Here is a 17,350-nt window from a genome sequence, read left to right on the forward strand (position 1 = left end):
CTGCGTGCATAAAGGCCCTCACAGTGAAAGAGGAAGGGATGAAATTCTCCTCTGGCCCCCTCCTCTCCCTGCCTCTCCCCCTCTCCCACACGAGCTTACCCAGTGAATGTGTAGACCTCCAAAGCGAATTTCTGTAGTAGGCTGGTCTTGGTGGAATTTGACAGGATGAGGACCACGTTCATGTGGCCTGGCCTCAGGCGGACCAGGTTACTGGTGTACGTTACATCTGTGAGCTCAGTTACCTCCACAAAGCCTTTTTTAGGAATCTTGCTGTGGAGAAATAGTGAGGAATTGAGATGTTATCAGGCAGGAGAATGTCATTACTTTGAAAAGAAACAAGAGGAAGAAAATGCTGCATTCCAACCAGACTAGGTATGTTATTTAATATTCTGGAGCCTGACACATCGGCAGGATGGGGATAGTCCCCACTTGGCGGTCCCGGGCCTACAAAGGGCCTTTCAGATGCTGCCGTTCACAGCTGGCGTAGAAGCGGCTTTGGGACAGGATGAAGGTGGTCGGCACAGTCATGGTGACGCACCCTTCTCTGCTTCTGGCTCGTCTAGCAACTCTGACATGCTTTGCTTCCTGCCCGCATTATTACATTTAAGACTGAGAGCCTGAAGGTACTGAGTAGAATATAAGTAGGTCCTGTGTCTAAAGGCCTACGGGGTTTCAGTAAACACTAACTAGCAGCTGACTTTTCCCTAAATCCTCATCTCACACACAAGGAAGTGACCCGGAGTGCTTATATATGCTAGGTCCTCGAACACCGCGCTGTCAGACTACAGGGCCCGTGGCTCTCCTGCCCGGGGGTAGGGGTCGGGTGGGTTTGGTGTCTTGTTAGAGAAACCTGCTGTTTTCTTTGGTGAAGGTTGGCTCAGTCTTCCCGGTCTTCTCCTGAGCTTCCTCTTTATCTGGAGGGTTGGACTCTCGCTCATCGTTTGAGTCACTAAAGTAGGAAACAAGGAGTTTTAGAAAAGAAACAGCACCACAACCCGAGGTTTGGGGCTCACCCCTGAGAAATCACGCTGAGAAGCCACGGAGGCATTTACCTGAAAGCCTGAACGATCACAGTGCCAAAGAGGATAAAGAGGGCAGAGAAGACCAGGGACAGAAGAGGCATCATTTCCCGCCTGAAACGAAGTTAACAAACTCTGGTCAGCTCTAGATGGGTTGCTGAGATTATGTCCGTTAATGATACTGGATTTCTTTTCCTTGGCTCAGACAAAACCAAAAGAACTCCAAACCAAAAGGCTTTCATATCAATAAACACATTCTAGTTTCATACAAATAAAGTTTTTTTTTTTTTTTTTTGAGGGTGAGGGTGGTGGTGAGGAAAGCAGAGATTTTCCCTCGCCATTTTAATTCAGCTTGCTTTTTCTACAAGTTTGATTATTTTGTCTCCATAGAATAGGCTGTGCTTAATAAGTTCTGCAGAAGGAAATAACAGGATTTATGCTGTCAATGTGGAGGAATATTCTGACGTCGAGGGTAGAAAGTCTGTGGAATTATTTCCTTTATTTTGATTTTTTTTTTCTGGCTAGAATAATTCAGACGTGGCACAGAGGTCGGAGGAGGAAGACAGTGACCTTGCACAACGTCCTCTAGGACTGGTGCTCTAACATTTTGTTCCCCCACAAACACTCCTCAAAGGCCTGTCAGTTTTCAGGAGCTGTGCTGGGTGCCAGGAATCACAAACACGAATGAGATGTGGTTCTACCCTTCAGGAGCTCGCGGTATGATTGGGGGTGGGAGTGGGAGGGCCCTCCCTTCTCTGCTTAACTCACTGACTGGCTTGTACAGCTCTACACTGGCCTCCACGTGTGTCGGGCCCCAGACTGGGTGCCAGGGGTGCCCTGATGAAGAGGACAGGCCCAGTGGTTAAGGGGCAATCAGCAAATATGTAAAAAGTGAAGTTACTGAAAGAACAAGGGGGGATGCCTGGGTGGCTCAGTCGGTTAAGCGTCTGCCTTCGGCTCAGCTCACGATCCCAGGGTCCTGGGATTGAGCCCCACATCAGGCTGCCTGCTCAGGGGGGAGCCTGCCTCTCCCTCTCCCTCTGCTTCCAACATTCCCTCCACCCCGCCTCCTGGCTGCTCAAACTCTCTCTCAGATAAATAAAATCTTTAAAAAAAAGAAAAAGGGGGCACCTGGGTGGCTCGGTCATTAAGCGTCTGCCTTCGGCTCAGGTCATGATCCCAGGGTCCTGGAATTGAGCCCCACATCGGACTCCCTGCTCCGTGGGAAGCCTGCTTCTCCCTCTCCCCCTCCCCCTGCTTGTGTTCCCTCTCTCGCTATCTCTCTGTCAAATAAATAAATAAAATCTTTAAAAAAAAGAAAAAGAAAAAGGGAACAGTTGTTGAAGATGTGTAAACATTCTTCCAACTTGCCTGTACTGAGTATACACTGAAATCAAAGAAAGAGTCTTTTCAAGAGAAAAAAGTGGTTCTACTATCAGTGGAGAAAAAGAAATTCACTGTAGCAATACTCCTACCAGTTGTTGTGAAATATGCTGTCCCAGCAGTCTGAGATGTAGTCAGAAGCAGAGTAGAACCACCGGAGGAGAAAGATCTATGGAGGGAGAAAATGTGTGATGGTCAGGACTGAGCCCCCGAGCCTGGGTGAAGTCCTTGCCCAGCACAGCGTGCTGCCGGCCTCTGCTTGGGCTCTGGGGGCTCACCAGCCCTGCCCGGCGCCCCCTCTCCCGGGCCACGTTCTTACAGGGGCAAGTTCATCTGTCAGGTCCGGGAGCACAGCTTCTGAGGACAGCAGAGCGGGGTCTCTGCGCAGCTGGTCAAGATAGCCCAAAAGCGTGAATTTATCACTCTCACTCCCTGTCCAGGGAGCCTCCAGGGTTTTATACACCACCCTTCCTCCCGTGGTGCGCCTTTCCAAGATAGACACCTGGGGGAAAAGAAGAAACCATTAGAAGTCTTCAAGTTTGCTTGTTTTTTTTTCAGGGAGGATGGAAAAAGGATCCAGTGAAGTCAGCAGTAAGCTCAAACACGAATATGGATGGGTATAAAATACGTGCAAGAGATCTTAGTTTCTTCTGACAAAGGAAACCATGTTTATGGTGACTTTCCAAAGCTTCTGCTAGAAGTTAAAGCTCTTTCTTCTGAGTAGACTTTTTCCTATAACCTCTGACTTAATATTATAATAAGGAAATTCAGTTTTTTAGAGAGAGTTTCCATGATGACCAAAATGATGACAAAGACAGGGAAGAATTGAATGCTTCTGTAGAGTGATGACAAAGGAGGGGAAGGGAAGGAGAGATCAATTAAAATGAAATGAAAGAGGCAGAAGTAAAGGAGGGAGATGTTACTGGTAGCCTAAGGAAGATTTTACAAACTACGTACTCTATTTTTTTTTTTTTTAAGTAGGCTCCACACCCAGCATGGAGCCCAATGTGGGGCTTGAACTCATGACCCTGAGATCAAGATCTGAGCTGAGATCAAGAGTCAGACACTTAACTGACTGAGTCACCCAGGCATCCCTTACGAACTAGGCACTCTAAGATTACACCCACCATGGGGAAAAAAATGGTGAGAAGAACTGATGCTCCTGAACCTTTACTCACAGGAAAGATGCTTTCTGTGAAGGTCTAAGACTGAAAATCTAGGAGGTGAAATCACTAGGATAAAAGACTATTTCAAGAGTAGGCTTTCAAAACAGGCTCAGAGATTTCTGGATTTCCTGGAATCTGTATTCAAAACTCCCAAAGAAGGGAGAAACAGAGTTCAGGTGCCACGAGCATGTCAAGAGCTTAGAATAAGAAGAGAATTCATGACTCACCGCTGATTTTCCTTGAAACGCATCAATGTCTGGTAGTAAGGTGTTGGCAAACTCTTGCTGTCGATTGCTGTAGACGTGCACGAATCTCACTGTGTCTTGTGTGTTTGCCAGGGCAAAGGACAGGAAAGCCTCAAAGGGTTTACTCAACTTGGTAGCCTCGGGGGTCAGTAAAACCACACAGTACCTGCATAACGACAAAAGAGGACTTTATAATCCATCTCCGAGGCTGAGGCTAGAACAAGAGAAGGTGAAGAAGAGGCGTGTGTGTTTTACAGAAGTGAATATAGTTTACTAATAGAAGCTATACGTTAGAAGTCTCTAACGTCTCTAACGTCATCAGTGACTTGCTTCTTTTCGATGGGTGAGATCTGCCCCAAACCAAACGTTACCACACTTAGGAATTTCTTTTAAGGCAGTGGCCTCTGAATCCTTTCAGAAGCCAGCTATTCTGGTGCCTCCACCACAGGCAGGGCTGGTCAAATCTGCTTCGGGCCATTAGATTGCACAGGGACACGTCACCTCTTGGAGGTGAGCAAAGACCCGAATGGGATGTGCCGTATGGGGAAAGGGGTCAGGGTTCCAGGCAGAGAGAACTGCGAGCGCAAAGAACCCCTGGATGGAGAGAGACTGGACCCAGCGCACAGTTCCAGGAAGATCACTGGCTGCTGTGTGGAGAAGGTACAAGAGGGCAATGGAACAGAAGCTGAGCCTGGTTAGAAGGCTAGCACCGGGGTCTCCAGAGCTGGTGGTGGTAAAAAAGGTGAGAAGTGTGTGGATCTGGGATAGTTTCTGAAGGCCATGCACACAACAATCCCTGGAGTCCATGATAGTCTTCTTTATATCGAATTCAAGTCTTCTTCTCTCTTAGTCTTATAAAGGAATCAGAAAAACTGGAAACATAGGGAAGTTTTCTCACTTTAAACAATACTGTAGTTGTGTTTTCAAATAAGATGACCAGTATGTTTTCCTCCTTTCCATATCTAGACACATTGCACAACAGCCCTACATTTAAAGCCACTGACTCATTAATCTGAAAGGTGTCTAATAAATATTTCCCCTGTATTTTGACTTTTTAAAATACTCTGTATGAATAAGTATGCTTCAGCCTTCCCATTCCCAGCTAATTCTCTGAACATTTCTTCAGTGTCCTACACTTCCCTAGGGTTAGTGTTTTCCCAGCTCCCCACCCCAGGCCTCCGAAGGCTCGCCCTGCATGGGGCCCCTAGTAGGAGCAGTGACTTGCTCATCCAGGCTTCTTTAAAATGACCCAGCCTCCGGATGCCTGGGTGGCTCAGTTGGTTAGGCGTCTGCCTTCGGCTCAGGTCATGATCCCAGGGTCCTGGGATCGAGCCCCACATCAGGCTCCCTGCTCAGCGGGGAACCTGCTTCTCCCTCTCCCTCTCCCTCTGCCTGCCGCTCCCCTCTGCTTGTGCTCTTTCTCTTTCTGACAAATAAATAAAATATAAATACATACATACATACATACATAAATAAATAAAGTGACCCAGCCTCTCCTTGACAGCTGGCTAAAGTCTACTCATCCTTCTGGCCTCAGCTAAAGGGTTATGAATTAGGGAGATCTTCTCTGACCCCAGGCCAGGCTGACACCCTGGATTAATACACCCCACTACTAACATAAAGAATAAGTTCTGATGTCACAGGTCGATGTTTAATTGCCCAGTAGAGAAATGCGACGTGGCCCCTCTCTTGCAACAACAAGCAGAGGCAAAGCCTGGAGTCCTTACTTCCTCTGTCGGTGAGACCGCTTTACGGGGCAGAGCTCATGGAAGAACTTCTGGCTGGTGAGCCTGGCTGCCAGTAGATACTTGTTTTGGGTGAGGAAGTCGTCAATGACCCGTTTCTTCATACCTCGGGCCTGCAGAAAAACCAAGGAACAGCTGAGTTTTATGCCCTTTTCTCACTGCAAGTGGGCTTTACTTAAAGCTTAAAAAAACAACGTGGCTGACCCATGATACTGTAACAGCGGTGTATGGTGACAGATGGTAGCCCCACTCGTGGTGAGCACAGCATACAGAGAAGCCGAATCACTATCTTGTATACCTGAAACTACTGTCACGCTGTATGTAAACTATACTCAAGGAAAAGAGTCATTAAAAAAAAAAAAAACTGGAAAAAAATATCTGGCTGACCCAGGCTAAAGTAATACAACAAATAAGACAGATCTGTTTGAGCAAATAAACATTAGTGATCTATTTCAACAGTGCAGGGCTGAAAGCAATGGTGGAGCTATCTCATGTCAAAGGAAAATCAAGTGTCTTTTCCACTGAAGAATTTTTGTATATGGTTACATGCTGGCAGATTTTAAAAGTCGGTTTGGGGGCGCCTGGGTGGCTCAGTCATTGGGCATCTGCCTTCGGCTCAGGTCATGATCCCAGGATCCTGGGATTGAGCTCTCCATCGGGCACCCTGCTCAGCGGGAAGACTGCTTCTCCCTCTCCCACTCCCCCTGCTTGTGTTCCCTCTCTCGCTATGTCTCTGTCAAATAAATAAATAAAATCTTTAAAAAAGAAAAAAATAAGATGGACAGCAAACTGAACAATTAAAAATAAACTCCATAGTTAGTAAGTATAAAAGGCAGACTACAAAACTGTATGATGGCCACTCTGTTATTATTAGTTTTTGTGCATTTTGGAGGATTGAAATTATATATAAAGTAGGTTGTCTGACTACAATCTAGAAATCCATATAAAATGTAAACAAGAAAATCCCTACATGTTAAGGAACATATTTGAATCACCTGCTTATGTCAGAAGAGCCTATCAGATATTAAGAAAATACTCTGAATTTTTTTTTTTTTTTTATTTGAGAGAGAGAAAGAGATAGAGAGCATGAGAGGAGGGAGGTTCAGAGAGAGAAGCAGACTCCCTGCCGAGCAGGGAACCCGATGCGGGACTCGATCCTGGGACTCCAGGATCATGACCTGAGCCGAAGGCAGTCGCTTAACCAACTGAGCCACCCAGGCACCCACTCTGAATTTTTTTTAAGGATTTATTTATTTGTTAGAGAGAGAGAGACTGAATGAGTGGGAGGGGCAGAAAGGGAGGGAGAGAGAATCTCAAGCAGACTCCCCGCTGAGCATGGAGCCTGACTTGGGGCTCCATCCCATGACCATGAGATCATGACCTGACCCCAAAACAAGAGTAGAACACTTAACCAACTGTACCACCCAGATGCCCCATGAATTTGAATGACTCATGACAGTACTATTTATAAACCCTTGGGTACAGATAAAGCCATACTTGGAGGGTAATGTTACAATGAATAAAACAGAAAAATTAATGACCTAGATGCCCATATCAAGTTAAAAAGAAACAGCAAAAAATTTGAAGGGGTAAAGAAATAATAAAGATAAAAATAGAGATCCATGAAGCAAAATAAACATAGAAAAAGGAGAAGAAAGAATTAACAGAGCCAAAGCTGGCTCTCCGGGAGAGCTAATAAAATTGACAAACTACTGGAAAAATCTATCATGCAAACGAGAAAGCACAAGTAACCATTATCAAGGATGACAAGGAGGAATCACCACCTACGTGTAAAAGTTAAAAGAAAAATTTATTTAAATTTGAAAATTAAGATGAGATAGACAAATTTCTAGAAAACTATAGCAGTATCTGAAAAAATAGAAAGCTTAAATAGTTGTGTAACCGTTAAAGAAGGTGAACTGGTGGCAGTCAGAGATCTTTCCTTAAACACAAACTCAAGGCCCAGATGGCGTTACAGATGGTTTTGATGAAACTTTCAAGAGGACAATCCAATCTTACATAAAGTCTTCTTGAGAACAGAAAAAGGGACAGTGCACCCACCTCACTTCATGATGCAAAGCCTCACATGGGCATCAGGAGAAAGGAAAGCCAGAAGTCAACCTCATTTCTGAACACAAATGCAAAAATCCTCAACAAAGTACTAGCAAATTGAATCCAGCAATATGTTGAAAGCATAATACAAATCATGATCTTGTTGGACTTACCTGATGAACTCAAATTAGGTTGAACATTAGAAAATGAATTAATGTATTTAGCACATTTTAGAAGACAAAATATTAAAGAAGAAAAATCAGGATAATCTCAATGGCTGTGGAAAAATCCATCTGATAAAAACCAATACCATTCAGGTCATTAATGAATAGAAGGGAACTTCCTTATCCTGATGAAGGTAGCTATAAAAAGCCTTCTGCAAACATCATACTTATGGGGGACACGGAGATCAAGAACAAGGATGCCCTGATCACTACATTTCTTTCTTTTTAAGATTTTATTTATTTATTTATTTTAGGGGAAGAGAGAGAGAGAGAGAGATCCCACATGTATGCTCGCACATGTGAGCAGGAAGGGGAGCAGAGGGAGAGGGAGAATCTCCAGCAGACTCCCAGCTGAGCACGAAGCCTGACATGGGGCTCGTTCCCATGACCTGAGATCATGACCTGAGCCAAAATCAAGAGTCAGATGCTCAACTGACTGAGCCACCCAGGAACCCCCTCCATCACTACATTTCTATCCATCACACCAGAGGTCACAGTAAAGTAAGAAAAAGAAATAAAACAGAAGCAAAACTGCCATTAATCTCAGATGATATGTTTGTGTATTTAGCAAACCCCAAAGATGGTACAGATAAGTTATTTCAATCAGTAAGAGAGTTTAGCAAGATTTCTGGACACAAAGTCAATGTTTAAACATCAATTGTAGGGGCGCCTGGGTGGCTCAGTTGGTTGAGCGTCTGACTCTCGGTTTTGGCTCAGGTCATGATCTCAGGGTTGTGGGATCCAGCCCACAGGGCTCTGTGCTCAGCTGGGAGTCTGCTGGTGATTCTCTCTCTCCTTCGCCCTCTGCCCCTCCCCCCAACTCACAAGCACACACTCTTTCTAAAAATAAATAAATCTTTAAAAAAATCAATTGTATTACTTAATACCACCAAACAGAAAATGCAGTAAAAAAGATACCCTTTTCGGGTGCCTGGGTGGCTCAGTCGTTAAGCATCTGCCTTCAGCTCAGGTCATGATCCCTGGGTCCTGGGATCGAGCCCCACATCGGGCTCCCTGCTTGGCAGGAAGCCTGCTTCTCCCTCTCCTACCCCCTCTGCTTGTGTTCCCTCTCTCACTGTGACTCTCTCTGTCAAATAAATAAAATCTTAAAAAAAAAAAAAAGATACCCTTTTCAATAGCATTAAAAAATATGAGGTACCTAGAAATAAGCTGGAAAAAAAGTACGATCTTCACAGAGAAAATTATAAAAGCTTATAGAGACATATTACAGAACACCTAAACAAATGAAAACAGATATACGATGCTCATAGGTTGTAAGGCTAATTTTTGCCAAGATGCATGTTCTTCCCAAACTGATTTAAGGAGTCAATACAAACCCAATAAAATCCCAACACGTTTGTTGGTTTTGATGGGAACTTGACAGACAGAATGTAGTATGTATATAAAACATACAAAAGACCAAGAATAGCCAAGATGCTATTGAAGAAGCTCCCCCATCCTCCTAAAATCCAAAAACAAAGTGGGAGGATTTGCTCTGTGAGTTATCAAGACTATTTCTTTTTTTTTTTTTTAAAGATTTTATTTATTTGACAGAGAGAGACACAGCGAGAGAGGGAAAACAAGCAGGGGGAGTGGGAGAGGGAGAAGCAGGGGGAGTCAGAGAGGGAGAAGCAGGCTTCCTGCGGAGCAGGGAGCCCGATGCGGGGCTCGATCCCAGGACCCTGGGATCATGACCTGAGCCGAAGGCAGATGCTTGACCATCTGAGCCACCCAGGCGCCCCTCAAGACTATTTGCAAATGGCCAATACCTAAGTATAAAAGGCAAACTATAAAGCTTTTAGAAGCTCCGTGAAGGGATTATCTTTATTATCTTGATGTAGGGGAAGATGTCTTAAACAGTAAACAAACAGAACCAATCAATCATAAAGGAAAATGTTGGCACAGTGAATACGTTAAAAGTAAGAACATATGTTGTTCATCAAAAAGACGCCAAATGCAAGAATATAGTCATAGCAGCACTGGTCAAATCACTAAAAACTGGGAAAAGCAAAAAGTCTGTCAGCAGCAGCCTGCACAGATACACTGTAGTATATTCATGCCAACACGTATGAACCTCACAAATATAAGCTGACAAAAGCCAGACACTGCATGATTTCAGTTGTATAAATAACTGGTACAAATCATTAGCAAAAAGGCAGACAATTCAATAGGAAAAATATGGGTAAAACACTTGACAGTCATGTCACAAAAGGGGAAATCCAAAAGGCCCATCATCCGCTTTCTTGTGATTAAGGGAAATGCACAGCAGAATCACAATGAGATACCATTAATCAGTCAACTCAGAAAAATTAAATCGAACTGGTGTTGGCAAGGATGTGGAGCAATGAAACTTTCACATGTGACTGGTGGAAATGTAAACTGGTAACATCACTTCGGAAAACATTACCTAGAGAAGCTGGAGATGTGCAGACCCCAGGACCCAGCGATTTTGCAACCAGATATACCTGGGAAGCAACAGTTCTCAAAACTTCCTGGTCTCAGAACACCTTTATGCTTTTTTTTTTTTTTTAAAGTAGGCTCCATGCCCAACATGGGGCTTGAACTCATGACCCTGAGATCAAGAGTCACAGCTAGGTGTCCCTGGATTCAGGGAACTTTTAATACTTTGTTAAATTTAAACTCACTGATCACCTTGCACTAAAATGGATCTTTTACTCAGGCATGTTTTTTTTTTTTTTTTAAGATTTTATTTATTCGACAGAGAAGAGACACAGCGAGAGAGGGAATACAAGCAGGGGAGTGGGAGAGGGAGAAGCAGGCTTCTCGCCAAGCAGGGAGCCCGATGCGGGGCTCGATCCCAGGACCCTGGGATCATGACCTGAGCTGAGGGCAGATGCTTAATGACTGAGCCACCCAGGCGCCCCTACTCAGGCATGATTTTTAAAAATCATGCATTCATTGGTCATTTGGAAAATATTGGTTCTGATCTTCCAAATGCTGATGGATTTTATTATACATATAAAAAAAAGCACACCACACAGATGAACCAATCTCATCAGAAAGTTTTGAGAAGCTCATAATGGCCGGTACAAATTTTTCAGAATTCTGATTTTCTTGGAAGCCTGAATTTTATCATTGGCAATACATACTGTCAGTTGCTTCCCTTAAAGTGGTAGGCTCACTGTGTTCAGTTTTTAGGAAATACCTGTAACAAACCCAAGTCTGAATAACCCTAGCTGTCTGTCAGTTATTCTTTCAAGTAAAAACAATGTTCCATTAAAAAAGGGGGCTAGTTCAAAACTCACGAGTTAAGTCATCACACAAATGCTTACCCTCCAGACAACAATTTTTATACTCTGGCACACAGCAGTGTTCCTGTTTTGTCACACAGGATGTTAAAAATACCCAAAAGACGTGTACTCAGGGGTCAATCTATTTATTAATAAAATTAATACCTGCTACTGCTTCATCAAGGGCATTAAGTGATAAAGGAGTGTTGTTTCTGTTTGTTTTTATGGTGAGTGCTTAGGAGAGAAAAACAGATGCTTATTGGTAGTCTGGGGCCCAGGCCTGGGTTTATGTCCTGGGTTGTGACTTGGTTTATGCACTGGGTTAGGTCCTGGGCTTAAGCACTGGGTTAGGTCCTGGGCTTTCACACTGGGTTAGGTCCTGGGCTTACGCACTGGCAGTTTCTCCCACCACAGCTCTCACACCATCGGTGCAAGTGTCAACACAGAGAAAAAGGACAAATTACGTCTCCGTGTTGTTTTGATCTCACAGACTTCTCACCCCCACCCCAGGGTCTGTGAACCTCATTCTGAAAACTGCTGTCCTAGAGAAACCCAGATAGACTGAGATACCCATGATGTTCATGACAACACGGCTCCTAAAGCCCCGAAATGCCCACTGATGGAAGAATGAATCAAGAAATTACCATGTGGCCAAAAATACTATTCAGCAAATAAAACAAATTCAGTAGTGCTCCACGGAACAAGTGGTGCTTTTATCCATAGGAGCAAACTGGTAAAGCATCCATTGTGCCAGTAATTTTTTTTTAGAGAGGGAGAGCGAGCATGTGTGTGTGCACAGGAGAGGGGAGGGGCAGAGGGCGACAGAGAATCTTAAACAGGCTCCACCCCCAGCGCAGAGCCTCGTGAGGGGCTCGATCTCGTGACCCTGAGATCACGACTTGAGCCGAAATCCAGAGTCGGACACTTAACCAACTGAGCCACCGGGCACCCCTGTGCCAGTAATTCTGTAAATGTATTTGAGTTACAATTTTCCCTGAGGAATAAATAAATCATTCTCAAGAGTAGAAGCTATTACTGAAAAGCAATTTAGGAAGTCTTCATAGATTAATCTTGAACTGAGAAGTTCGTTTCCTTTCTTCACCACCAGCATGTTTTCTTCCTGATTCTCTCAGCTCCTCAGCTGCCATCGGGCAGGGCACCCCCTTTTTAATTGCCGGCGGTTGTCCAGAATTTTGTCCCTGGCCCCCTTCTCTCCTTACCTCACCTACTATGTATGGCTGGGAGATTGCGCCACACTGAGGACTTCTACCTCTCACAACTCACTGAGGTGCTACAGATCTCTCTCCCCAGCTCACTAAGACCTGGATCCCTACACCCTACTGTCCGATGGACACCTCCCCTCAGACTTCCTGCAGGCAGCTCGCATTCTGTACGTCCACAACTGAATTCATTACCTTCTTCCTAAACCTGCCCTTCTCTCCTCACTGTCCCCTTCCCTTCCCCCATCTGGTTCTGCCTCAGACGCCATCCTTCCTTTAGTCCCAGCCTCAAGTGCCCTTCCTCTACTTTCACATCTGAGTGAGTCACCCATGCCAGTGGATGGAAATTGCCTTCAGGCCTCTCTCCTCTGATGGAGTTGTGAGGACAAAGACTAACTCTGGATGCCAGAGCTCCTCTGTATTTTCACACAGCAGGCAGGAAACAAAATGTTTACTGAGTGAATGAAATAAAGGATTTTATAGAACTTCTCATTCTAGCTTCCTTTACGAGAAAGTAAATCAAAGGGATCTTAGTGCTTTTTAAAAAAAAATAGAGGCACCTGGCTGGCTCAGCCGGTGGAGCATGCTGATTCTTGGATCTCAGGGTTGTAAGTTTAAGCCCCACTTTGGGTGCAGATTATGTGAAAAAAAATCCTTAAAACAAAACAAAACAAAAATAACATTAAAGAAATAAAATAATACGTGTTCATGATAGGGATTTTTGAAAACCCCAATATTAGGATAATATGTAATTTTACCATCAAGAGATGTATTTATTTCCGGCTTTTTCCTATGCACATGCATGCACATACACACACGTCACAAAATCGAGATCAGGGTTTAGAGTGTGTATGGAATTGGTATGTATTGAGATCCTTCAGTCTCTGTGCTTCATCTGTTTCAATTTTCAGGCTTTTACAGACTTCATTTAAATGATTTTGTTTGAGTAATTAACTACTATGGAACTCAGGTCTGAGATGACCACAGAGTTCAGACCTGCTACAGGGTGAGGAACCTCAATTTTGCATCCTGCATGTTCTTTTTAACATTATGTTATGAAAACTGTCCCCATCAGTAAGTGTTCTAGAACAGCCGTTCTAACGGCTAAATGACTATGTAGTAGTCCCTGCTTGGTATATACCAATAATTAGCTTACTGTTGGATATTTGTATTTTTCCCCCAGTGAAATTGGTTACAAACGATAATGTCTCTGTAATTTTGGTCTGAATTCCTTTTCCCTGAGGACAGATTCCTAAAAGGTAATCTCATCTTCCCGAGGTCTTTACGCAAGCCTCCTCTTAGTGAGGCCCCTCTTGGTCATTCTACCTTAAAAAATGTGAACCTGCTCTCCCAACTCCACATTCCCTTTTCCTGCTTTATTTTTCTCCTTAGCGCTTCTCCCCATATGACACGGCACCATGGAGTATGTTATGCCCATTGTCATCCCCGCTAGACACAGGACAGACCCTGGAACAGGGAATTCAGGTGACTTTGTTCAGGGCTTTGTCCCCAGCACTAGGGGCAGTGTTTGGCCCACATAAGGTACTCAGGTACTCAGGAATACTCTTTTCCTGAATGAATCAACGCAATTGGCCTATTACCACCCAACTACTTTTCTGAAAACTTCTGAAGCTTCCTCCAGCTTGGCCAAACAAAAGACCGACTGTTTCTCTCCACTCTCAACTGAGTATCTTCACTTTGAAAATCTTTAACAATGTGATGGGAGGAGAAGAAAATGTTAAACTGGTTTTTCTTGATTAGTGAGATTTAATTTTTAAAAGTGACTATCAGTCACCTAAATCTCTTCTCAGAATTTTATTCATATTCTCAACCTACTCTTCTTGGGAAGTTTTATTAAAATTTTTTTTTTATTGAGGTGAAATTCACATAACATAAAATTAGCTATTTTAAAATGTATCACTCTATGGCATTTTGTACATGCACAGTGTTTTGTAACAATCACCTCTCTCTAGTCCCAAACACTTCCATCACCCTGAAAGAAAACCCTATACCCATTAAGCGATCACTTTCGGTAAGTTTTGTGTTGATCTCTTTGATTAGAAGAAGCTCATGAGAAATTAAAGATAACCATCTTTTTTAGATTGGTTGTAAATATTTCTCTTAGCTTATTGTTTAACTTAAAACTTTTAAGTATTTATATACAAATTTAAAACTTATAAAACAAGATTTTCCGAGATTTTTAACCCTTCTTTATCTTAAGCTCAGATATTCACTTATATGTTCTCCAAGTTAGTTTATGGTTTTCTTTCATTCCTTTTTATTGTTGTTTTATATTTAACTTTTAAATTTATCTTTGTAATTTATTTTAGAATAAGATTACTGATTTTCTGACAGGATCACTTTAGAGATAAAGTGATTATTGTTTCTTATTTAAAAAAATTTTTTTTTTTTTAAAGATTTATTTATTTATTTATTTGAGAGAGAATGAGAGAGAGCACATGAGAGGGGGGAGGGTCAGAGGGAGAAGCAGACCCCCTGCCGAGCAGGGAGCCCGATGTGGGACTCGATCCAGGGACTCCAGGATCATGACCCGAGCCGAAGGCAGTCGCTTAACCAACTGAGCCACCCAGGCGCCCTAAAATTTTTTTTTAAAGATTTTATTTTTAAGTAATCTCTGTACCCAATGTGGGACTTGAACCTACAACCCCAAGATAGAGGAGTCACATGCTCTATGACTAAGCCAGCCAGGTGCCCCTCTTACTTGCAAAATATATATAACATAAATAGACCATTTTAACCATTTCCAAGTGCATAATTCTGTGGCATTAAATACATTCACATTGTTGTGCAACTGCTCTCGCCGCCATCCCAAACGGAAAATGTCCCCATGAAACACCAACTCCCCATTATCTTCCTCCCTCAGCTCTTGGCATCGCCACCATCCTATTTTCTGTCAAAGGATTATTTTTTGAGCAAAACAGTCCCAAACTGGATGAAAACCAAACTCGTTTTTAAATTTCATGCCTCTGAAGGAAGAAATTAAAAACGAATTTCTCCTTCTCACTTGCTCTGTTCAATGTTGCTGTTTATTTCTAAAGGCCCAAGATACAATGCGAGGGCAATCTCACAACAGGGCAACTCTCACGTACCTGGATAACATCTGCAGGCTTGTTTATGTGTTCTTTAAAGATCAAGATGGTGGGGGCATAGACATTGACATTGTACCGTCTTGTCATCTCTTCCGCCCCTCTCAAACCGATGTGTACATATCCAAATGACAAGTAATCTTTGTATGCAAAAGCAGTCAACTGTCAGGGTGTAAGAGAGAGGAAGAAATTAAACTGGCAGCGGATCACACAAACCCAAGTGTGACGAGTTCACACCAATGGTGGAGACGAATGCTAGCTTGTATAGCCCCACTCGGGCTGCTAGACCTCTGTGCACTTGGAGGAATTCTATGGTGTTCATGCCCGAAAACTGGATCCACAAAGCCAAACACAGTGAATTTTATTTTTTTTTTACAGATGGAGAAAAATATTCAGTTTACTGAGATCTACACTGGGTTGGAGACATGGGAGTGTTTGAGGAATCACCTCAATTATGGAAGACGGCAGTGACCGTGCCAGGGGTTAAGCAGGACACTTTCCTCTCCCATCTCATGTCACAGGGTTAACCAGAGGGGTACTGGAAGTGCTGCAGACGGGGTCATTCAGAGGGCGGGTCTGGGAATCATGCAGTCACCACGGGGGTAGGTTATACAACCTCTCTGAGCTTCAGTATCTTGGTCTATAAAACAGGGATGATACTGTATCACTGCGCTCTTCTGAAGATTCCATGCTCTTATGTGTGTGGAATGCACTAGCACATTTAATGGTATCAGGAGGTGCTCAGTGTATGGCGGCTAAGGCAGATTTCTGGTCTTCAAACATTTCTCTTTGGATAAGCTCTTACGAAAAGGACAAGCAGGCCACAAGTTCCTTCCACCAGAAAAAGAGCAAACATTCCCCCAGCACCTCATATACCTTGTACAGCAGTGGTACGACGGGCATCTGGTCAAACAGAAGGACACGAGGTTTATTCTCTTGCTGCCAGCCAGAGAGGAATCGGACGTAATTTTTATTTGTAACCTTAAGTGGAAGAGAGGAGGTTAGTTTCAGTATTCAGTTCTCAACAACTGCATTATAATGTAGTCAGGAGATAATGAAACAAAACCCAGTATCTGTAAAAGATTGTTTTGTAAAAAATAAAAAATGCAGACCACTAATTTTTTGTCTCTGTTTGACTAAAACGGTTTAAAAGAATAGTTACTGATTTCATATTTTCATGTGTTCCCAATCTTATAGACTGAAATCACAATCTTTTCTGGAGTAATTACTGAGCACGTTATAAAAAAATTGAACTTTTGAATTATAGACATGCTTCTTAATCTGTTATAGACTGTCCTTCTTAATCTATTACCCTGTGGAAGATAATGCCATGATTGCTTCTAAAATGGCTTAAAAGAATAAGGGGGCCCACTCAGTCTGTATGTTACACCATTTCATTTATTACCATGTGAACTGCTACTTTTGTGCTTCCCTGTTTATGCCTTAAATAATCCTACTGAGAATATAAAAAACACGAATAAAAATTTTACCTAGAAATTCTTCATAGTTAAAAAATCCATTTATCTTTCCATTCTGCTTCCAGAATGATCTCTATTAAACCTCAATCTGATCATTCACTCTCTGCTCAGCCCCCTTCAATGGCTCTAAGCACCTGCAAACCAAGGCCCAAGTTTCTCACCAGGGCGGCCGGGCGCTTGGAGGTCCTGGCAGTGAGATTCCTGTAAAGCCCTCTAGTCTTGCCCTCTCCTGCTCACTAGTGACTACTTCACGCAGAGCTGACTGCTTCATGTCCCAGACCTCTGTCCGCCTGCAACTCATTCCCTCTCTCTCCTCACTTGGTGAACTCAGTGCAGGGACCGTTTCTGCCAAGAAGCCTTTCTCAGCTCTCGTGGGCAGCCTCTCAGCAGATGAGATGGAAATAATCACCCACTAGACTGGGAGCTCCTTGAAAAGTGTTCTCAACACTTGCAGCGACTG

The 17,350-nt window shown here is 43.3% G+C and overlaps 1 protein-coding gene across 2 annotated transcripts in view; it reads right to left on the bottom strand.

Annotated features, from left to right (window-relative positions):
- The window catches only part of DNAJC16 (DnaJ heat shock protein family (Hsp40) member C16), a 39,656-nt gene that overhangs the window by 3,789 nt on the left and 18,517 nt on the right, over window positions 1-17,350 (bottom strand). For both annotated transcript variants that reach the window (XM_035019728.1, XM_035019729.1), the window contains 9 exons: window positions 16,289-16,393; window positions 15,416-15,574; window positions 5,541-5,671; window positions 3,796-3,979; window positions 2,722-2,904; window positions 2,495-2,571; window positions 1,053-1,133; window positions 851-949; window positions 100-270 (listed from right to left, as the gene is read on the bottom strand). In XM_035019728.1, coding sequence (XP_034875619.1) covers window positions 100-270; window positions 851-949; window positions 1,053-1,133; window positions 2,495-2,571; window positions 2,722-2,904; window positions 3,796-3,979; window positions 5,541-5,671; window positions 15,416-15,574; window positions 16,289-16,393 — 1,190 coding nt within the window. The remainder of the gene's footprint in view (window positions 1-99; window positions 271-850; window positions 950-1,052; window positions 1,134-2,494; window positions 2,572-2,721; window positions 2,905-3,795; window positions 3,980-5,540; window positions 5,672-15,415; window positions 15,575-16,288; window positions 16,394-17,350) is intronic.

The sequence above is a fragment of the Mirounga leonina genome, unplaced genomic scaffold (assembly GCF_011800145.1).
Source record: "Mirounga leonina isolate KUSES-001 unplaced genomic scaffold, KU_Mleo_1.0 Mir_173, whole genome shotgun sequence".
Classification (NCBI taxonomy): Eukaryota; Metazoa; Chordata; class Mammalia; order Carnivora; family Phocidae; genus Mirounga; species Mirounga leonina.